We start from the raw sequence: 21,703 nt of genomic DNA, 5'->3' as shown, positions 1-21,703 counted from the left end.
CATTAAAGTGGCGATAATCCCCTCCATCTTTTACCCACAGACCACTATGAGAACTGTGAAAAAAATAAAATCCTTTTCATTCTACCTGTACAATCAATTTGGACCGAGATACGAATCATAATTCAGTCCTCCACCACCACCAAAAACAACTGAAAACCTCCAACTTTGATATCTATTGTATTTGTAGACGCCTCATTCTTTTCCGTTCATTTCCCTCCACATCTCGATATCATGAAATCAGCAATGAGTCTAGATTCCTCAACCCCAATACAGCCTAGTGGCATTAATACCATACCCGTACATGAGTCCGGCGAAATCATCGAGGAGTCAGAGTCAGACTCATCCGTGTCAATCCCTCCTCATCCTCTAGGTGTAAAGCCGTTAGGAAACCAATATACCGCTACCAGCAATGCCCGTTACGCTATTGGGCTTTTTCAAATACTGCCAGATGAAGTGCTGGCCATAGTATTAGAATCTTTGCATCCAGAATTGTTGGCCTTACTTGGTTCCACTTGCAAATTTCTATATGCATTCTGTCGATCCGAAGAGTTTTGGAAATCTTTATTCATTGAGTGAGTAATTGTATATCTCTTTTTTAACTTTCTCTTCTTTTATTTGGTCTGAAATGATGACTCAAGAATTTGAGCACTTCTTTTTTTACTTGATTTCGGCTTAATTAGTAAATCAAATGGTCCGCGTTTTGTATTAGGTGATTAGAGTTATTGTCGAAAAAAGACAATAGGAGTCATTCCTTTAAGATCGGGGCTTAGATATCCCAATAGCTGAGCCTTTCTCATACTTCAGAAGGAATATGACGATTATGAGAATAAACGAGACAGGCGACTTTCCGGGATACCTAATGTTTATTGAATAATTCATTTTTAAAAGCTGGAACAGATTATGTATATTTCAAATTTCAAATTTTATTTTGAAGCAATTGTTGGGTTTTCCGCGTTTGGTTGCTGTATGGAGGTTACGGAGATTTTCAAGCCGATAGAAGTTGATCAGAGACCAGAGATAGACATCAAGTGATATTCTCGAATGTATATTTTCCAGCTTAGGGGATGTATATAGAATACCTCAAATGAATATCAATCACCCCAGAAATCACAATTACATGCACAAACATACCATAATTCTCACATGATCTGACTGCTAACCAAAATATCAGGTCTCCAGCATCAAAATCAGGTTCCTTTGAATGGCGAGGCTCATGGCGTGCTACATTCCTCAATATTGACGACAGCAATCTCACAAAGATCCAATGTGACAATGTCTTCTCAGACGTCTTATACCGACCATTCCTCTGCACCCACACCCCACTAACCCCCTACACAACAAACATACCCCACAAGAACCAAATCTCACGAATGGAAAACCTCACCCCGGAAGAATTCACGTCAACCTGGAGCGACAAACCCTTCATCCTAACCAAGCCCGTGCACGAATGGCCCGCCTATCATTCGTGGGACACCGAAGCCCTCCTCCAACAACACCGCGACACCAAGTTCCGCGCTGAAGCCGTCGACTGGTCACTAAATACCTACATTCAATACATGAACCACAGCAACGATGAATCACCACTCTACCTCTTCGACCGCGATTTCATCTCCAAAATGAACCTTCACATCACCAAAGACACCTCAAGCCCTCCCTACCAAATCCCCTCCTGCTTCGGTGAAGATCTCTTCAAAGTCTTCGGTCCCAACCGTCCAGACGATAAATGGTTAATAGTCGGACCCGCCCGCTCAGGCTCCACCTACCACAAAGATCCCAACGCAACCTCAGCCTGGAACGCCGTACTGCGCGGTTCAAAATACTGGATCATGTTTCCCTCGACGCCCTCATCCCCTCCTCCCCCAGGTGTCTACGTCAGCGTGGATCAATCCGAAGTTACCTCGCCCCTATCCATAGCCGAATGGCTCCTTGGTTTTCACGCCGAAGCGCGTCGAACTCTAGGCTGTGTAGAGGGCGTCTGTGCTGCGGGGGAAGTTCTCCATGTTCCGAGTGGATGGTGGCATTTGGTGGTTAATCTAGATGCCAGTATAGCCATTACGCAGAATTTTGTGCCGCGCGCACATTTAGTAGGAGTATTATCTTTCTTGAAAGATAAAGCAGATCAAGTGTCTGGATTCAAGAAAGAAGTGGTGGATCCATATGCAATGTTTGTGGATGGGATGAAGAGAGAGTATCCGGAGTTGTTGGAAGAAGCGATGGCGGAGTTGGAGAGGAGAGCTGAGGGGAGGAAGAGAAAGTGGGATGTGGCTGTTGCGAATGGGGATGGCGATGAGGAAGCTGGTGGCTTTAGTTTTGGATTTGGTGGGGATAGTGATGAGGAGGTACCCTAGACTTCGGGGTATGCTAAGGTGCTTCAATCCTACCTTGAACATAGGGGATAAATAACTTCATTCTGCAGCCGAGCGTTTCGTTTCTAGGCGGTCATTTGTATAGAGATCATGCTATAATGGCGCCGAGTGCAATATACTCTCCATGCAAACCATTGCGGAAATTGTGAAATTCGCTAATAGCTTCCCTTAACAAACGATAAACCCCCGAGATTCAGTTTATCTGGCTCTTAAATATTGATATGCGAACCGATACTCCCCAATTGTGAAACTGATCACTTCGCAGTTGGCTGCAGATTTTCTTCGAGACCCCACAGGTATTTCAACATAGATCAGCTTTTCCTCCTTCCCAATTTCCAAGAACGCCTACCATACCCCCTACCCGATTCCCGTACCATGTCCCATTTTCCCCAACAAGCAAATCTAATTCAAACACCAAATTCCTGTAGCTTCCAAAAATCGCCATCACAATTACAAAAACTGGCAATCACAACCTAAAACTCCTCAACCTTCACATCCGCTTATTTCCTCGTAGCTCCAAAATTAGTCCTCGCTTTCTTATTCCCTGTTGAGTCCTTGGTATCCGTCTCACTATCATCACCTCCTGCCATCTTCTTGTTCTTTTTCCCTTTTCCCGAAGTAGCAGATGTAGGCGTCGGATGATTCGATGAGCTCTCCCCGTTCTTTTGAAAAGTCATAGATAGAGGCGTAGGAGCCATAGCTGCAACTGGCGTCGAAGCACCCGAGGGTGCCGGAGAATCCTATTTCAGGTTCACTATTAGTGTCCACTCAAATTGCATGCGAGTCTCCTCATTCTTTCAGAGCTTTATGCCCAGCATGTACATTCGCTCGAATTCCTGCATCACCACTCCCTTCTTTTCCCTCCCTTTCCTCCGCGTCGCATCACACCATAAGAGAAAACTTCCCAAGTAAGACAGCTCAACTCACAACATTCACCCTCCAACTATACGAACTCCCACTAAACGGTCTATCCGTTCCGCCCGCCGCCGCACTCTTCCTGCCTGTCCCAGCACCCCTTCCCACCCCTCCTACACCGGCACCCTTGGCATACCCATCAAACCCATTAATGATGTTCCCCTGCGGCGTCTCATCCAGGTATTCCGTTTCCTTCCTAAAAATACTGTCTTCGCTCAGCGCCAAAATCCGATCCAGGCTCTTCTTTTGCTCCAATAATTGTTTGAGTTTTCGACGCGTTTCCTCGTAATACGGAAGGCCTGCCGTAGGATCTGCAGTACGGTTTTCCTTCGAGGCGCTACTGGTCGCGGTGGATGGTTTATTGGAGTCCATACTGGGGTGAGCTTGAATGTGCTGAGGGATTTGGTATGAATATAGCTGAGATTTGGTGGTACGAATGAATTAGGTCCCAGAAAAGGAGCAGGAAGCTGGCTGAAAGATATCTGGTGGAAAGCTTGGTGCACGGACAAAATATGGTAGCTTTTGCTCTTATCCGCTTATCCGCTTATCCAAGCTTGTGATAATCAGATTTTAGAAAGCCTCTAGATGAATAGGTTCGTTCTAGAAGTCTGCGGGTTGATATAGGGCTGAGGCTGAACCAGGAACAAACCTTGAAAAGCCTGGATTCTCGTCTGTTGTTATATGTCTACATACAATGCATTGGTTTGGGGAGAATTTTATGGGTGCAACGCTCACTCAGCTATCTATCAAAATAAATCTCGAAGCACTAACTGTGTGAATGAATTACTTATAAAGTCGTGACATAGCGGGTTACTTTTTAAGGTTTAAATTGATAGTGTCATCATGTTATGCAAGTAAGAAACTAATCTTGTAAATATATTTCCTTTTATGTGTCAGGTATTCCCTAGTGCCATAGCCCTGCGTATGCCTGAATCGATTGATATGTTCCTCAATGAGCGTTAGCATGAGATATTGAATGTTCAGTGGTACTCAAAGCTCTCATCTTCTTGATCTTTTCCCTTAGCAATTTTTCTCGTAATTCAGTGGCCAATTTCTGCGGATCTTTTCTCAGATTCTGATGTCAAAAAGACGGGTCAGCGAGATAACGAACGTGAACTTAGTCGGGTCTTCTTCCGACACAAATGAGAATCTTCTCTTGCCTTATGAATCACTACCTACCTCTGCAGGTTCGGCAGATCCAGCTGATTTTGTGGCTTCGACGTCTCGAGTTGGCGATCCCCTATCGCTTTTAACTTCAGCATCAGTCCTTTTGTCTCTTCCATCCTCTACACCTGAAGAGCTATCTCTTCTTCTTCGACTTGCGGGTTCATATCTTTGCATGGAACGACGCCTCCTCCCATGATCATTCCTTCCGTTGCGACTTTCGTCTTTTACGGAATCGCTACGACGTCTAGCGGGCGGGGAAGCACTCCGGCTAAGACTCCGCGTGGGTCGCCTCGCCTCGCGACTAGTTCGTCTACCGTTCCCGGCAGGGCTCAACGGTGATGCAGTTCTCTTGCGTGGAGCTGGGCTTCGGCTTAATGATGAAGAAGTAGATCGAGACCTAGATCCGGAACTCGTGTTGCGACGACGATATCTGCGAGACTTCGGAGGTGGAGAGCGACTTAAAGATTCAGTTGAAGCTCTTCTTCGCTTTCGAGGTGGGGAACGAGATTCGGAGGGCGAGGGGGATCTACGTCGGGGTCTTCTCTCTGGGCTTCTCGCACGCCCTCTACCACCTCTGCCACGGTTGCGCCTATCTGGCGATCTGGACCTCCGTCTACGAGGGGATGGTGACCGAGATTCTGAAACTGACCGACTGCGTCGTCTCGGTGGAGATCGCGATGAGGATTTTGATCTTGAAGGTGACCTAGAGCGCGATAAAGATGGCCTTCGTCTATCTTCCCGTCTACCACGCCCCGCAGGAACGTAAGTATCAAACTCTCTTCGAGGTGGCGGACCATAATCTCTATTGTCTCGTCCTCCACGTGGTGACCTTGAATATCTTGGACCTCTTCGATCAAACCCTCTGCCACCACTTCGATCAAAATCTCTGTCCCCACGACTGCCACGCCAGCTATCTCCCCCTCCTCGCCCACGTCCACCGCGATCGCCTCGTTCGCGATTTCTTATTGCATGCATTTCGCGATCTCTCCGTTCACCTTCTTCGCGGCGTCGACGTGCCTCATCTGCAGCTTGCTCGGCTTGTATCTAGCAGGATGTTAGCCAATGATCCCCCTGTCTTAAGCTATTGGTACCTTCTCTTGTATGAGTTCCATCTTTTTCGCCTCAAGAAGTTCCTTGGGAACTCCTTGAGGATTAGTTTGCGCACTCAGACAAAGTTTCCATAATTCTTTACAAAAGCCAGGAGTATCTTTGTCGAGGAAACCTGTAAGCTGTATCTGTAGCTTTTTAATGTCCGGCTGCGAATAATATTAGCTTAGCATATGATATACTATCAAAATAAAACCTACATATCGAGAACCCTCAATAAGATTAAAGCACAGTTCAATCACAACATCATCTTCAGCTCCTAATATATCTGATATCTTTCCTGCGATCCATCTACATCGCAAAACAGAGTCAGCTTGTCCCTTCACTTCGTCTGTAGCTTCAAGCTCATTTGAACGTACTTTTTCATAACCTCCAAATTAACCTTCTGAAAGTCGACTTTCTGGTTGAATTCAGGTGGAAATTTAGTCGATTTCAGCAGTTTCGCATCAACAGAAGTCATAGTGACTGCTGTTAGAGGCTATTGATGTTGGGATAGAATGTGGTTAGGTTTGTGGTTTATTGAAGTACAAAGTACGAGTTAATGTACTTGGAGCACCAAGCTCGCGAGATAATAAAATACGATAAAATACCTACTAAGCAGTCCACGCGCGTTCTAGCTTCTACAGGCATTGGGATATCGTCACACGGCATGACTCGCTTATATAATCATTCACCACATCGAATCACTCGTTGCAACGAGAAAAGACAAACCGTCCTTGAACATCGAATTCCAATTGGCAGACATTTCATTTGGATTGAATTTGGGTTTTTAGGCAATTATTAACAATTATTGATAGACTTCTGGGTCACCCACTTTTATCAGGAAAAAGATAGCTGCCGTAGTCACCATTTCATTGTTGAGTTCAAGAGTACAGCTAATATCTACTCCCCCGGTGTAAGATGAGTGAATTATACTTTTTCTACCCCGACATATACCTAGATAGAAATCTGTGGCTCTCATGACGTGTTTCACCAGGGGAAAAATGGTTGATGTGACTATTCCATTGTCAGGACTGAATTAAACATGGAAGCTTTTCGATTTCACTGCCCGAAACCATTCAGTCTTCATGGAAGACGAACGCCAGGCTTTTTCCTTTTGATAATTACTGGTGAGTGTAAGCTTGGCTTCAAATCATAATTACTATCGGATTCCTTCTGCACGCTAGATACAATGTGTTTGTTCATTATAATATCATTTACAATGGCTTGCCACCAATGAAATCGGACCACCTGCGAACTTCTCCTGGGATACCTTCTCTGCGAGGAAGTTTCTCGTTCATACATTGGGCAAAGAGCTCAGCAGTCTAGAAAGTGTTAGCATAGGATCTTTGAGGAATGAGGAGATTTCTTTATACCTTTGGCTCCATGAAGAGAGGAACACCGAAATCGACAGCGTTCCGGCGCATAACGTAGTCGGTATCTTGGACGGTCTTGCCTCTAGCGAGAGCAAGATTGAACACACCACGGATATCGTACTTCTTGAAGACTTCCCTCAGAGCTCTCTTATCCTCCTTGGGGAATTCAATAACTTCAACACTGACACCGCCCTTAGCAGTCGATTCCAAGAATTTCTTGACTTCAGGTTCGGCGGCGTAAAGCTTATAACCCAATGGAGATAAGTAGTCGACAATCTTTGTAAGGGAAGTCTTGGAAATATCACCGCCGAAAAGGAGACCTTCACCTGGTTCTGGCATACGGAAGTTCATGGTTGATTGAAGAGAAGCCCAGTAAGCTTCGACGAGATCCTTACCGAAGCAAGCAATTTCACCAGTACTGGACATTTCGACACCCAAAAATGGGTCAGCTCCAGCAAGACGAGTCCATGAGAATTGAGGAACCTTTGTGGCGAGGTAATCACGCTTGATTGCCATGAGGTCCTGGGGTTCAGGGACATTCTGGCCCACAAGAGCCTTGGTAGCAACATCAATGAAGTTGACACCAAGAACCTTGCTGACGAATGGGAAGGAACGGGATGCACGCAAGTTACATTCAATGACCTTCAGCTGTGGAAGACCTCCTTCAGGGTCCTGAGCCTTGATGATTTGCATATTGAAAGGACCGGTAATGCTCCAGGCCTTGGCAACCTTTTCGGCAATCTCCTTGACACGGTCCATTGTAGTTTGATCTAGAGAAGCAGGTGGTAGAACGAGAGTGGCGTCACCCGAGTGAACACCAGCCTGCTCCACGTGCTCACTAACAGCGTGGAGAATGAGTTTACCGTTAGATCCAACACCATCCACATCAATTTCTTCGGCACCTTCAATGAATTTAGTAATGACAACTGGATGGTCGGGGGAAACATTGCTGGCAGCTTCGAGTTTCTCTTTGAGCTCATCTTTGCTTCGAATGACAGTCATAGCTGCGCCTGACAAGACATAACTGGGGCGAACGAGTACTGGGTAGCTGACTTCCTCAGCAAAAGCCTCGGCATCTGCAACGGAGGTGAGTTCCTTCCAAGCTGGTTGATCAACTCCAATGCTATCCAAGATTGCAGAAAACTTTTGTCTATCTTCTGCTTTGTCGATGTCCTTAGGATCTGTTCCCAAGATCTTGGCTCCTCCAGTCTCCTGCAAACGGAGAGCAATGTTTTGTGGGAGTTGACCGCCCACAGAAACAACAACTCCAGTAGCGTTCTCAAGTTCATAGATATCCATTACACGTTCGTAGCTCAATTCTTCGAAGTAGAGTTTGTCGGCAGTATCGAAATCTATTTTTTTATGTTAGCTGAGACGACTATGGCGGAATTGGAAGATATTTAACGTACCTGTGCTATAAGTCTCGGGATTGTACAATGGGGGAGTCAGTATTGGTTCGAAATGGAGAAGTCCAGCAGACTCACGTTAATCATGACGGTTTTCTTGCCCATTTCTCTCAATGCAAGAGTTGCACTAACAGCGCACCAATCAAATTCGACTGAGCTACCAATTCTGTACACACCACTTCCCAAAATGATGGTTCCATTATCATCGAAGGTAACATCATGTGTTGTTGCATTGTATGTTGTGTACTAGAACATAAGGTTAGATCGTTTTCCCAGCACGACTAGAAATTTGGATTATCTAGAGGTGGACATTCGAATGATGTTGATCATCAAAAACGAACTGAGATAAATGTACTGAAACTCAGATTCAACTGGAATATTCAAATTGAGGAAGACATCTGAATCAAATGAGATACTCAAACCGAGTGAGAAATTCAGATCCAATGAAATGAGAAAATGAACAAAAAGGGATAAGGGAATATCCCTGGAAAAATTGCTCAGTTGAAATATAGAACCCAAACTGGACATTGAGGCTTAGGAAATATCTCAAGACAAATATGCCTATTCAAACATCCAAGTAGAATGAACTCCAAACCACGTTAAACTCAGAGGACGAAGTCGAAATCCAACTCAATCCAAATGTTCAAATCGAATTTGGATACCCAAACCTAGCTGGATATCCATTTAAAGTTGAAGGCCAAACCGTATGATGTTCCTCAAGGGAAATGTTGGCTATCCGGACAGACTTGGATGTTCAAATGAATCTGGACTTCCAAATAAGACTGAATCTCGTGAGATGGTTGAGCATTTGGATAGAGCCAAATCTCCAAACAACCCGCCATCCAAAGGAGATAGATGGAAAGAACCTTTCATAGACTCAAACGACCTGAAAGAGTTCAAACATCCAAACAGGAGGTAAAAAATGGACATTCAACCGAAATTGGGTATCCAAAAGACATTCAACAGTAAAACATAGTCGAATGCTCAAACATAGCTGAACGAAAAAAGGTCTTCAAGATAGCGAAAAGCAAAGGGAAAAGCTCACCAAATAGTTTGTAGAAGCTGTTGGAGATTGTGAGTTAGTAATTTCAAATCAAGGAAAGAGAATGGAGGCTATCTTGGGAAATGAACATTACGAACCTGGAAACTCGGCAGCAAGAGTATCAATTCTCTTGACGAAGGGAGTGATACCAAAGCTCTTTCTGCGAGCCCGAACTTCATCTTCAGTGGAGTTAACGGCATTGGCGATTTGTTTGTCAGAGAAACCCAGTTTTTTGGCCTTTTGAATGATTTCCTTCTTCAGTCCATCAAGATTACCAATATCCTCAAGCTCACGGGTACAATCAACAATGTTCTGAAGCTTGTACAAGAACCATTTATCAATCTTGGTAAGGTCGTGTACACGGTCGACTGAGTAGTTCTCGTGAAGCATGGCTTGACCAACAGCTAACCAACGACGATCGGTGGGATTTTGGAGTTCGTAGTCAAGGTCATCAAATTTGTCTCCTTGGAAACCGACGAATCTTGGGTCGACTTGACGAATAGCCTTTTGGATAGATTCTTCGAAAGTTCTACCAATAGCCATAACTTCACCAACAGACTTCATGGCGCTGCCGATGTCGCGCTTCACGTGCTGGAACTTTGATAAATCCCATCTAGGAATCTTAGAGACAATATAGTCAAGAGAAGGCTCGAAATTGGCAGTTGTAGTCTTGGTAACAGCGTTTGGTAACTCGGGAAGAGTGTGACCAAGTCCGATCTTGGCAGCAGTATACGCAAGGGGGTAACCAGTTGCCTTGGAGGCAAGAGCAGATGATCGAGAAAGACGAGCATTAACTTCAATAACTCTGTAGTCCAATCCGTCGGGTTGTAAAGCGTACTGAACGTTACATTCTCCGACAACACCCAAATGTCTGACAATCTTGATAGCAGCAGAACGAAGCATGTGATATTCCTCGTCGCTCAAAGTCTGACTAGGGGCAACGACGATGGAATCACCAGTGTGGATACCGAGAGGGTCGAAGTTTTCCATGTTGCAGACAGTGATACAGTTGTTGCTAGCATCTCTGACAACCTCATATTCAACTTCTTTCCATCCCTTCAATGATTTCTCAACCAGAATTTGAGGTGAAAGAGTCAAAGATCTAGAGGCCATGTTACGAAGTTCTTCTTCATTGTTTGCAAAACCAGAACCAAGACCACCAAGAGCGTATGCGGCACGGACAATGATTGGGTAACCAATACCCTTTGCAGCTTCTAAAGCCTCGTCCACCGTCGATACAGCGACAGATTGAGCAATTGGGATATTGATCTCACCAAGAGCCTTGGCGAAGAGATCTCTATCCTCACTGGTTTCAAGGGTCTTGATGCTGGTACCTAAAACCTTCACACCATATCTCTCGAAGATACCCATGCGCTCCATTTGTACACCGAGGTTGAGAGCTGTTTGACCACCGAAAGTGAGGAAGATACCGTCGGGCCTCTCACGCTCAATAACGTATGTGACATATTCGGGCGTGACTGGAAGATAGTAGACCTCGTCGGTAAGAACGTGAGCAGTTTGGATTGTTGCAATGTTGGGGTTGATGAGCACAGAAGCTACGCCAGCTTCCTTTAAGGCTTTCAAAGCTTGAGAACCTAGATTGAACAAACAGTTAGCATGCTATAATATTCCTCCTTCATGTAAGTTGCTTGAAGATCAACCTTGTGGAGAAAATCTGCACCAATAAAATGACTCATTCCACCAAAGGCTGATGTCTGGGGCACCAACCTGAATAGTCGAATTCTCCTGCTTGACCAATACTCAAGCCACCACTTCCAATGACCAAGACCTTCTTCACGTTCACTGGGTTGGCAGCTCCTTTTACAACCCCACTATTCAAGTATGCTTCTGCACTAGGCGCGGTTTGTGACTGATCCCTGAGGAGTGTCGAGCTGGAGAACATTCGAGCATATTTGCTATGTTTCCAAACTTGAGCTGGTTGACGATGTACAAGGCCATTAATTGAAGCTCTACTAGTGAATGCTCTCGCAGGCAAAGCTGGAGCCTTGCATTGGCGGAGGAGAGACGAAGATCGATATGCGAAGCGGTTTGCAAGCGCCATGATGTCGAATTGAAGCTTCAATTGAACTTCTTAAAAGTAATTTGTCCACCTGATCCCTAATATTTTGCCCTGCCAATTATCTCAAAAATGATTTGGCTTTCTGTGGGAAAATGAATGTGGTTTTGGACAATGGATTTTTTTTGTTGAAAACTACCTGGGGTAGCTTTCTGATAAGCTTTCGGTGTTGGTTGATAATAAAGGAATGATAAACCTCTCTGTCTTAGCAGATTGAAGTTATTCCTGGAGTTTAGAAGGTTCGAAGTCTCTAAGCATGGTCGGTTAAGTTGGGGAAATCAAAATAGTAATTGTGTGAGCTTTTCGATTGGGATGTGTTCTGAGTCAAATGATGAGGGTTGTGGTTGAAGTTTTTTGTTCTTATACCTATTTATTATTTAAGGTGATGTGAGTCTTCGTTGTGTGACCGGCTGCTTGGAACCAAAATTTTCTTAGCCCCGCTTTTTGATCTGCAAGGACAATCCCAACCAACCAACAAAGAGTATCTATGATTTAAGCCAACCTGGGTACTGATGAGATTGGAAATGAGTCAATTGGAAGCTGTCATTCATTCAATTAATACTCGAATTTACCAATTGATATTTTAGCATCACGACATACTCCTAGAGCAAAATAATCCATGTTGGCGACCACGGGAGCTATTTCATCGGGCCGGGTATTAGTCAGGCAACCTACCATATGCCTTACCACATGTGTGAAATTATGAATGAATGAGGGGTTCAACAACTACCAGAGCGATGCCGGCGGATGATAAAATCTTCTTCATGCATCATTTTATGTGCGTGGCAGGAAGACGTGGGGTCTGTAAGATTATATTATGTCACATTGATCTTCAAGAGTATCACACATTTTCATTTTCTATTAGCCATGATCTTGGGGCCTCTTCGGAACTTTGGATATCGCATATTGATCTGTTGATCTAAAAAAAATCTCCACCATCGGGTGTACTTCGCTTAGCACCTTCGAAAGGGGGGCGCGCCCTTTCGTACTTACAGAAAAAACTTCGTAGTATGCACTGTAATTGATATCATTGTGTACTGCGTAATCTACTAAATATTGCACTTTAAGTAACGCTTAGAATTGACAAGCTGTCAACATAGCAATAATTGGAGATTATCAGTATCTCAACCTATCACTCAACATTCACTTGCTTTGTAATTTTTTTCATGTACTGCCAACCTCTTCCAACTAGACCTAGATCACACACCCCCACCTACCCTATTATATCAAAATATATTTCAGTTGTGTGGTATCAACTTAATTCATATAGAAACAACGATCACCAATCGATCGCTAACCAATGCATTCTGACTCTGAGTCTTACGACGTTACTGATTGTTTTGTTTGTTTATTTTATTGGAACGTCGAAATGCTGATGTGCCACGATTTGGCCAAAGCATCGTACGCATCTTTTAGCAGCTAAACTAGCTCGACCACCCCGTCCATAGCTCTTGTGGTTACATGAAGTCAGCACTGCTGGTCATTGCACTCGAGTGAGCAGCGGACGAATTCAACACAATTCGGGGAAGGTAGCACCCAACCCCACAATGTGTGGTTGCCATACTATAGAAAGCCAGCTAAGATACAGCACTGGCTGTTGAGGGTCCCTCAAAAACATGTTAGACCTCCTGTCACCCGATGTATAAATCTCATGGATAAAGTATGGGTTTTTGGGCCTCCTGCCTACCTCCTTCTGACTCAGCTCTGATAATCACTACTCCGTTAGAGTCCACGGTCATTTCGTCAGCCATACTAGTCGCCTTCTCTATACTTTTCGACCTATGTAATTTGATTCATTGTCTCAAATGGGAAAGCAAGCAGATCTACTACTGCCATACCCAATATTTAAATAATACTCGAGGCTCTGTTAATGTGAGACAAGCCCGAGCTACGATCCAATGATGAAAACGTCTCAAAGATTCGGCTGCTGAGGAATTCGCAATTCCTCAATCATTGAAATAGAAGCTTGCAGGCTTAATATTCATAGGTTTCCAAAGAATTTGAAAGCATGTCCTCTTCCAAAAATCTAGATATATTGCGACAGCTGGGATTATAGGAAGTTGTAAGCTTTGAATCAAAAGACTTTCAAGGTCAGACCCCACTTAAACCCCCCATATGGATATTAAAATGAACTAGAGTGTTGGTCCTACTTTCAAAAGCATAGCCTTGCCTTCATTGGTATGAAACTGACCTTATTTTGGCGATGCTCCTGTTGATGAATGAGGGGTCATGATGTTGCTCGCTTTGTACACTAAAAGATTTACATACCGCCGGGAATGAAGATGACATAACCGAGATAACCGATAAGATACCCCATGAGCTCCTTATCGACACTTTTTCATCATCAGCCCTCTCCCCTCACAACCTTACACATTCACAACCTTATACATTAATCATAATAATAGATAATCTCTTTTTTACACAGTGTCGATTCCATAGTTTAATCATTATGAATCCATCGTCAATTCCATCACCCCCAAAACTGCAGGTGGCTCATGTTCTCGCTGATCTTAATACCCTCAAACAAGCGGTTCGTCATCTCCACAACTCCATCTCTCTGTCCATGTCTACTTCAAGGATCCTCCGCCCGCGCACTTAAAGCATTACATTATATTCTGTGGCTTTTGGGATCTCCACCTGCATTCCCGCTTACAATATCGATTATTTCCCTGATCATACGTGCTAACCAGTCTTTCGCGCAGCCTCCTAAAGCCACCCTCTCCTTCCTACGCACCCTCTCCACCATTTCAGCCGACATACACGAAAGGAAAACATCAATCCATTCACAGCCAGTGCCGACATTTGATAGCCTAGGCCGCCGTATACCTTCACTTCCCTCTGTTATCCAACCGCCCTCCGCGTTTCAATCCCTATCTCCTCCTCTTAGGGAACACTCACCTACAGAATCAATTGATCTTCCAGAAACCGAGGAATCAAAGGCAGAGAGTCGAGAGCGACGTCTTGAAAGAAGGAGAAGTAGCGGGGTATGTTATAGAATTTATACTGTTAGCTCGAAGCGATAGCTAATGAGTTATATTCCAGAAAGATGAGGAGTTCATGCGGGCGAAGACATTACTGGCGTATTACAATAATCGAGACAAGCTACAGGAAAGGGGTGAAAGGGGATTGGCATTATCACAGGAAAGAGTTAGTAAGGCGTTGAACGAACAGGCAGAAAAGAGACACCAGGTGAGGAAAAGAGCTTCTGTTGGAAGACTTGGAGTACCAGACACGGCTAGTTACTTTTAACACATAATTACTACAAACATTCAAAGACAATGGAGTGAAAATTGTTTATGCTGTTCTCAAGAGGTCCACTTAATGATCGAATATCAATGGATATCATTTGAACATTAAAGCCCTACTTACTCATGAAGCATATTTACAGTCACATCTACAGAGCTCCGGATTTCGGTGCCGATCAGAGCTTCCGGAAGCTCGTCCCATCAACGACAGTGGGGTCTCCAGGGTAGCATAAGATCTTCCACTCTCCCACATGAATTGCATACTCTTTAATGTCCTTTGACACTGTACATAGAAAGTTTGGAAATTGCACTTTTTTTGTATACACTTTTCCATTATGTCGTTAATCTTCCGTCGTGGCCTTGCCACCGTATCTCCTTTTAAAAGTGCTTCAAAAGTTGTATGCATTGGGAGGAACTACGCGTATGTTTCCCCTCCCCCACTCCTCTTCGAGATGAGTTCATCGATTGAAGACCTGCAAAATAAGTAGAGTGACTGATCTCAATTGAAACAGAGACCATATCACAGAGTTGAATAATAGCAAGCCCAAACAGCCATTCTTCTTCCTCAAACCACCTTCCTCAATCCTTCCTCCAAATGGTGGAGCTGTCATCCGACCAAAGGGCGTAGATCTACACTATGAAGTAGAATTGGCCCTGATCATGGGGAAGCAGCTCAAGAATCTCGAGCCAGAAAACGAGAAGGAGGCTTATGATTCTATCGAAAGTGTGTATTTTTGACTAATTGACTTAATCTTATTTCTAATCTTTGAATTACATAGGCTACGCAATGAGTATTGATATGACTGCTCGCAACGCCCAAAACGAGGCAAAGAAGAAGGGTCTTCCCTGGGATATTGCAAAGGGATTTGATACATTTCTCCCAATGAGCAACATCATCTCCAAGTCTCAAATTCCTGATCCCCATAATGCCACCGTGTGGCTTACAGTCAACAATGAGCACCGACAAAAGGACTCTACAGAATTGATGCTCTACCGAATTCCTAGAATATTGAGCGATATCTCCAAGGTTATGACTCTGGAAAAAGGTGACATTGTCTTAACTGGTACACCAAAGGGAGTTGGGTCCGTGAAACCTGGAGATGTTATGAGAGTCGGCATCAGTGTTGGGGGTAAGGAGTTGACGGAAGGAAAGATCGAAGTTGCAGTTGAGGAATCGACAAGTACATATGAATTCAAGGAGACTTGAGCACGTCACGTTTATACCGTTATCAGAATACCCGAAGATAGGCATAATGAGTTGAGTTTAGACTTTATTCAATAGACTGCATTCATTCATTATTTCTTTTCTTGTCGATCAAGAAAGATTTGGATCCTGGATAGATCCAGGCGGTGGTGCAGATTCCGCAACCGTCCCGCATTTCTTACATTTCCTTCTCTCCTCACTATCTTTGAAGCTATTCACGGCTTCCTTTATCTGCGTGCCTAAATCCGTACAATGGAAAGCAGCTTCCTCCACCACCTCACGGCAGTTGGTACAATACCATCTTAACCGATCTAACGAATCCTTCGGTCTCGGTTGCTCTAGGACAATGCCCACTGTATTTGCGAATCTGACGGGGTTATGCGGAGTATTTGGTGGCAGTAGGAACATCTCCCCTTCCCCAATGATTATGTCTTTGAACTCGCCTTCGTCCACCACTTTCAACATCATAGCTCCCTTGTACTGGTAGAACCATTCTGCAGTTTCGTTGATGTGATAATCAGTTCGTGCATTTGGACCTCCTACGATCTGCGAAGCTTAGAAATGTTTTGCGGCGATGATGAGAGAAGAGTTTCGTACCATAACAGTCACATCTTTGTTGTAAACGCAGTAATTATTAATCGGAGGCTTCAAAAGATGAGAGTTCTCTTCGAGCCTATTAGAACCGTCAAAATAGATCCCTTTGGCAATTTTATTGATGGCTTACCACTTGGGCAGATTTAAAGGGGCTGTGAGCATTTTGGAAGATTGTTTGGTTGTGAAGTTCTTCTCAAAACTCAATTCAGAAACTGAACATCTCGTAATTGCCCCTCCATCCGATGAAACCGGTTGTGGCAGAATAAAGGCGGTGTATTTTAGCTTATCTCATTGATGTCCGTGCGTTACGCGATAAAGCAAGTGAAGCTTGTCCGAGCTGTTGGATTTAGCTTTGGTTTGAGCGCATTTGAGAAGGTAAATTAGGGGACCCTCAACTTGTATCATTTCGGTAATTGGTGCAATTAATACCTAGTAGTCACGTCAACCGTCTAGGAAAAGAGTGATATATGGTATCTTGATATTTATCTCAACTTATCATCCTACTTTCATTCAACCCTTACGAACCTTTCTCAAGCTTACCATCTATTCCACCGACATCGATCCTCTAATCTCAAACCACAATAATCCAAACTCACAATGGATCACTCGCATATGGATCACAGCATGCACGGTATGGGGATGGATATGGGAGGAGATAGCTGTAACATGAACGTCAGTCTCCAATGTGCTTCATTCTCCCAATTCGTCAATCGTTAACACCCAATTGCAGATGCTCTTTACCTGGGACACAACCAACCTTTGCATCATCTTCCGGTGGTGGCACATTCGTTCTACCTTCTCCCTTCTCATATCCCTCCTTGGCGTCGTAGCCATCACCGCCGGCTACGAAGGCATTCGCTCCCTAGCCCGTCGCTATGAATCATGGGTCGAGAAACAACAAGCATCTATAACTCGTAAGTTCTCCTACTTTCACACATCATCCCTTTGGTCTTCTTCCCTCGACTTTCATACCTGAGCAGTGGAATGAAACGCTGAGATTGTTTACACAAATTAAGTGGATGATGTTACTGAAAATACGCCTTTTCTCTGGGCAGGACGCAATCAAGAGGAAGTGGGTCAGAGAGCACATATTATTAAGGCAGCGTTATATGCTTTCCAGTATTTTTATGCGTTTATGTTGATGTAAGTTCCTATCTTTATCCTTTCCGCAAATACATACTAATGATGTCGTAGGTTGCTTTTCATGACATATAATGGATGGGTTATGATTTCAGTAGGAGTGGGTGCATTTGTGGGTTTCTTGATATTCGGAAAGAACCTTTCGGCTTCGAAGGAAACGGCATGTCATTAAGGGTACAATAATGGATTTCAGAGAGTGGGCTGATTTACGGAAGATGATATTTATGCCGGATAGAAATGAAAGGTGTGGCGCGATTGGTGCTAACAACATATGTGTTTGTGAAAGAAAGAAGTTCAATATCTCGAGGGACACGGAACGTTGGAGAGTGGTACATGTCGAAAGCTTGACTTCAGCGCGATTGATTAGGGGTTTTGGTGATGTCAGATACCCAGTTCGGGTTGGAAGATATTCGTACATAGAGAGTGACACTACACTTCTTTGCATACTCCAATCTATTTTTCACAGCGAAATAGTTACCAAATATCTAATTCTACTTACTTGATTGCTGGCAATGCATGTTCAAATAAATCTTTGTAAGTCTTATGATGCACATAGAAAATACAGCGAAGCAGTCAAGCATCAGAGTGGCTTTGATTCGCCGATTGCAATCGGACTATATAAAGAGCATCAATACGCTTGAATTTATGAGTAGCTGATTCGCCTAGTCTGAAGTTATCCATAATGAGCATAAACTACTCGAGTGCTCCGACTTGTTGGCTCTCTTATTTTCCCATTACTTAAATTGATTATATCTCGAAAAAGAGTCTAGCACTTCCGCCCATAGCAATCCAGTCCAACAATCCCAAAACGGAGCGACCTATCGCTTACACCACACTCTTTCCCTCCAAAAACCGATTTCCATCCCCATCCCCATCTCCCAAAACCACCCTCCATCCATCAGAAAACAAAAGGACTAAAAATCTATCCCCAAAACAACCAAAAACTTCAAAAAGCTCAAAAAATTCGATAGCCGGTGTCAACTGGAAATTGTTACTCCAGGTGGGTGTCGAACCCACGACTTTCGCATAACTTCATATTTATCCCTGTGTAGGGAAGAATATAAGAACGACACGCTAACCACTCTGTGATGAAATAATTATTAGCCATGAGGAACCTTCATTTTTGGAATGAGGGCAGTAACTTACGCGTCACTGGAGTTTGGCATGTTTGTTTGACCAAGCGAGTGGTTTTAGTTATATGAAGCAGGTTTGTGCTGGGTGGGGGCTTTGGGCAGGGATGTGGTGGACCGTGTGTGAGGATTGTGAGAGGGGATTGGTGGTTGGGGTGGTTTTTATGGGGCTTGGAAAGGATGCTGGGGGGAGGGAAATGTTTTGTCTGTTGTGAGTATTGATTAATTCTTTGTTATAATTTATCTTACCTATTCACAACAAAGCGATAATACCTACGAACACTAACTCACTGCGCAATTTCAGTCCTGACCTCACTGCAATATTGTATCTTCATATCTACCATATCGTCGATCAGTTGGTGGTCAGCCTCGAACCGTAGCGTATGCCAAAGCGTCAAAGATCCAGATAACTTCACAAACTTAAAAACCCAAAGTATGACCAGGTCTTTCAATTGGACTGATGTTTTCAAGAGAATTTCGTTTCCTATCTCTTCATTTACTGAGTAAGTTTGTGCTAAAGAATGCTTCAGCTGTTTCATGCTATCACGTTCAACTACATCTCTATCCCCGGTAAATCTCTTAAGTTCATCTAATATAAGTTCGCAAAAATTGATTCAAACATATCATCTCAAAATTGTTAGAGCGTTTCACATTTCATTATCACGGGCTATTGAGTGAGGTTCACAACTTCCTTGTATTAGGGTGTATGATAGTATCCATTCTAAGAAGCCATTCCGTCTTGCAATCGTTACCAAGCTCAATTTCAATCCTCAAAAATATCGAAGCCCTTAATTTTAACTCTCCATGTCATCACAACAATCGTTTTCTGTTATAGGATTAGGCGTAAGTCGTTCAAGTTGGGGAAGCGGAGCGGACGGCGAGAGAGGTTCCATCTTATTGAATTTAGCTCTCATCGCAAAGACATCTTTGTCATCACTTGGAAAGGGGCTTTACTTCACCAAGGCCTGAAGGAAGTCCACTTGCGATATTTTCAATGGCTATTTTGGTTGGTTTTGAAAGCTCTTTTCCTAGAATCACCACGAGTACTGGTGTCCTTAGACAACGATATCTGCCTTTCCTTATACCCGATCGAACCTTCTTGATGGTTTTGTGTGTTCGCTTTGCCTCCTTTTCCTTTGCAATTGGGTCGACGGGTAACTTTTCAACTGGGGAATCAACACCAACGTCTGGTACAATGGCGGGAGCAGGAGCGGGCCCGTCAGATTGTTCCATACAGTTCCCCACTACTTCTGGCGATGTCAATGCTTCAGGCACTGCCTCGAGGGGTCTCATGAGCGAGGATTCCACTGAGGTATCAGCTCTATTCATAGACAATATGTTGTCTATATTTGGGATAGCTGTTGGACCATCCAAAACGCTCGTTCTCGGGCTCACTTCGAAGCAAGGACCTCGGAGATGATCGGGCAACGCTCCAAAGTCTTGTATAGTTGTGCCAGAGGAGAATTCAGGTTTATCATCGTAAGAGCCATCCATATCATGTTTGTCAGACACTGATAAACGTCTTGCTGGTGATGTCGGTGCCGTGTTGAATTCTGTGTAAACTTCAGCACAAGATTGTGGTTCGACTGGTGCATCCTCAAAAATGTCATCGTTTTCCTTTTCGATTTGCTTAAACTTGTGCCCTCCTTTATACCCCAGTGTTTTAAAAGGTTTATATGCCTTGAGTTTTGGTCTTTTACCTTGGGTAGTATGTGATCCGGAACTGGCAGAGCGCATTAATTTGATTTCGGGTGTTTCGTTGGTGTGTGTAAGATCTAGTTGATGAGTTAGAGCAAATAAGGGATCTTCAAAGGAAATGAAAGTACCGAGTTCAAAATCTTTTGAGGGGATTGAAGTATCGACCAATCGAGGGAAAGCCTCATACCGAGTAAAGGTGGTAACTTCCAATCCTTTACCTTTACCCATGATCTTCATAGTTGGAGTCATTTTCACAAATTTCTGAAGTACCACCTCCTCTGAGAAATCGACTAAAGTCGGTGGTGCAACACGGTCCTTGAGTGATTTAACGAAAGCAGATGAGAGTGGAGAAATTGATGTATCGCTTTCGGGACTAGAGCTACTAGAAGAAGATGCAAAAGGTGCAGATGAAGTTTTCGACCCGACCGGTTGGCTTGTTTCAAGGGTAGACATCGAGCCTAGAGTCCCTTTCAGGGATGAGTGACGCGATAAGTAGGTAGAGATGGAGTTGGAATGTTGTCATCGGCTAGCTTTATTAAGGGAAGATCAGTGATGGCTGTGTCGATATTCTAAGATTAGGGATGTTAAAAATGAGTGACAAAACGAGCGGCTACCAAAAAAAAGACGATGATTGTTACTATGATGTATACGAATGAGGATATTAGAAAATCTTTTAGGAACAGGCAGTTCGTCGTGGTAGCCCCTACCGCCTTTCCATTAGCTGTGAGCTAACCATCGTTCTTACCTCTCCTGCCAGTCTTGAATCCCATGGTAGGAAATCATCAATCAATTCTCCCTAGCAGAACAACGAGATAGATCACAAGCAACGTAGTACGTAAACCAAAACCAACAAAATCCATTTTCTGGGCGCAGAAATAATATCAAACATTCTGTCTAATTTGTTCAACCCCTTATTCAATCATATCTGACACCTACTATTATTTAGATATGAAAGAGTGGTTACTAATACTGTATATCTTGTGATGAGCAATAGATTTACGCTATCCCAAAGCACAAATCATCTTAGGGACTCGTTGATTATCACTCATAATATTTGCATTTACTACCCACCATCTACCATGGCACAATAAAATAATTAGAAAATTACTCCAATCCTCACAATACCAAAAGAAACTTCTTTTCTAATATTCGCTACTTGCTACTAGTAGTAAATTAAACAAAAGATACATCTAAGTCTAAGTCAAAACAGCATAACCTAGGTACTTAAACCCTATTCATATATAAGTTACCGACTTT

The 21,703-nt window shown here is 43.6% G+C and overlaps 11 protein-coding genes and 1 non-coding gene across 12 annotated transcripts; 5 read left to right on the top strand and 7 right to left on the bottom strand.

The window, feature by feature from the left end:
• Nucleotides 1-243: 243 nt before the first annotated feature.
• SS1G_04458 (hypothetical protein) lies at nt 244-2,614 on the top strand (the record flags this gene model as incomplete). The annotated part of the gene is made up of 3 exons (XM_001594600.1): nt 244-572; nt 1,172-2,339; nt 2,564-2,614. The coding sequence occupies 3 exons, from the start codon at nt 244-246 to the stop codon at nt 2,612-2,614; spliced, it is 1,548 nt and encodes a 515-aa protein (XP_001594650.1).
• Nucleotides 2,615-2,866: 252 nt separating this feature from the next.
• SS1G_04457 (predicted protein) lies at nt 2,867-3,653 on the bottom strand (the record flags this gene model as incomplete). Its single annotated transcript, XM_001594599.1, has 2 exons — nt 2,867-3,106; nt 3,294-3,653. The coding sequence occupies 2 exons, from the start codon at nt 3,651-3,653 to the stop codon at nt 2,867-2,869; spliced, it is 600 nt and encodes a 199-aa protein (XP_001594649.1).
• A 789-nt stretch (nt 3,654-4,442) lies between these two features.
• On the bottom strand, nt 4,443-6,015 carry SS1G_04456 (hypothetical protein; the record flags this gene model as incomplete). The annotated part of the gene is made up of 4 exons (XM_001594598.1): nt 4,443-5,492; nt 5,540-5,704; nt 5,756-5,846; nt 5,915-6,015. 4 exons carry the CDS (start codon nt 6,013-6,015, stop codon nt 4,443-4,445), a joined length of 1,407 nt encoding a protein of 468 aa, XP_001594648.1.
• Nucleotides 6,016-6,904: 889 nt separating this feature from the next.
• Nucleotides 6,905-8,844, bottom strand: SS1G_04455 (conserved hypothetical protein; the record flags this gene model as incomplete). The annotated part of the gene is made up of 3 exons (XM_001594597.1): nt 6,905-8,262; nt 8,493-8,562; nt 8,779-8,844. 3 exons carry the CDS (start codon nt 8,842-8,844, stop codon nt 6,905-6,907), a joined length of 1,494 nt encoding a protein of 497 aa, XP_001594647.1.
• Nucleotides 8,845-9,448: 604 nt separating this feature from the next.
• SS1G_04454 (conserved hypothetical protein) lies at nt 9,449-11,420 on the bottom strand (the record flags this gene model as incomplete). The annotated part of the gene is made up of 2 exons (XM_001594596.1): nt 9,449-10,953; nt 11,087-11,420. The coding sequence occupies 2 exons, from the start codon at nt 11,418-11,420 to the stop codon at nt 9,449-9,451; spliced, it is 1,839 nt and encodes a 612-aa protein (XP_001594646.1).
• Nucleotides 11,421-13,884: 2,464 nt separating this feature from the next.
• Nucleotides 13,885-14,684, top strand: SS1G_04453 (predicted protein; the record flags this gene model as incomplete). The annotated part of the gene is made up of 3 exons (XM_001594595.1): nt 13,885-13,965; nt 14,138-14,419; nt 14,478-14,684. 3 exons carry the CDS (start codon nt 13,885-13,887, stop codon nt 14,682-14,684), a joined length of 570 nt encoding a protein of 189 aa, XP_001594645.1.
• Nucleotides 14,685-15,015: 331 nt separating this feature from the next.
• SS1G_04452 (2-keto-4-pentenoate hydratase) lies at nt 15,016-15,887 on the top strand (the record flags this gene model as incomplete). The annotated part of the gene is made up of 3 exons (XM_001594594.1): nt 15,016-15,101; nt 15,193-15,404; nt 15,460-15,887. 3 exons carry the CDS (start codon nt 15,016-15,018, stop codon nt 15,885-15,887), a joined length of 726 nt encoding a protein of 241 aa, XP_001594644.1.
• Nucleotides 15,888-15,995: 108 nt separating this feature from the next.
• On the bottom strand, nt 15,996-16,640 carry SS1G_04451 (3-hydroxyanthranilate 3,4-dioxygenase; the record flags this gene model as incomplete). The annotated part of the gene is made up of 3 exons (XM_001594593.1): nt 15,996-16,430; nt 16,482-16,557; nt 16,609-16,640. The coding sequence occupies 3 exons, from the start codon at nt 16,638-16,640 to the stop codon at nt 15,996-15,998; spliced, it is 543 nt and encodes a 180-aa protein (XP_001594643.1).
• A 132-nt stretch (nt 16,641-16,772) lies between these two features.
• SS1G_04450 (hypothetical protein) lies at nt 16,773-17,985 on the top strand (the record flags this gene model as incomplete). Its single annotated transcript, XM_001594592.1, has 5 exons — nt 16,773-16,853; nt 17,209-17,392; nt 17,534-17,621; nt 17,673-17,730; nt 17,905-17,985. 5 exons carry the CDS (start codon nt 16,773-16,775, stop codon nt 17,983-17,985), a joined length of 492 nt encoding a protein of 163 aa, XP_001594642.1.
• Nucleotides 17,986-18,609: 624 nt separating this feature from the next.
• SS1G_14621 lies at nt 18,610-18,714 on the bottom strand. The gene has a single exon. It is a non-coding gene; the product is annotated as a tRNA-Ile (tRNA).
• A 102-nt stretch (nt 18,715-18,816) lies between these two features.
• On the top strand, nt 18,817-19,128 carry SS1G_04448 (hypothetical protein; the record flags this gene model as incomplete). Its single annotated transcript, XM_001594591.1, has 2 exons — nt 18,817-18,959; nt 19,053-19,128. The coding sequence occupies 2 exons, from the start codon at nt 18,817-18,819 to the stop codon at nt 19,126-19,128; spliced, it is 219 nt and encodes a 72-aa protein (XP_001594641.1).
• Nucleotides 19,129-19,681: 553 nt separating this feature from the next.
• On the bottom strand, nt 19,682-21,216 carry SS1G_04447 (predicted protein; the record flags this gene model as incomplete). Its single annotated transcript, XM_001594590.1, has 2 exons — nt 19,682-20,904; nt 21,192-21,216. 2 exons carry the CDS (start codon nt 21,214-21,216, stop codon nt 19,682-19,684), a joined length of 1,248 nt encoding a protein of 415 aa, XP_001594640.1.
• Between the last annotated feature and the right edge of the window lie 487 nt (nt 21,217-21,703).

The sequence above is a fragment of the Sclerotinia sclerotiorum genome, genomic scaffold (assembly GCF_000146945.2).
Source record: "Sclerotinia sclerotiorum 1980 UF-70 scaffold_5 genomic scaffold, whole genome shotgun sequence".
Lineage (NCBI taxonomy): Eukaryota > Fungi > Ascomycota > Leotiomycetes > Helotiales > Sclerotiniaceae > Sclerotinia > Sclerotinia sclerotiorum.
This window is presented reverse-complemented; position numbering and strand designations above follow the sequence as displayed.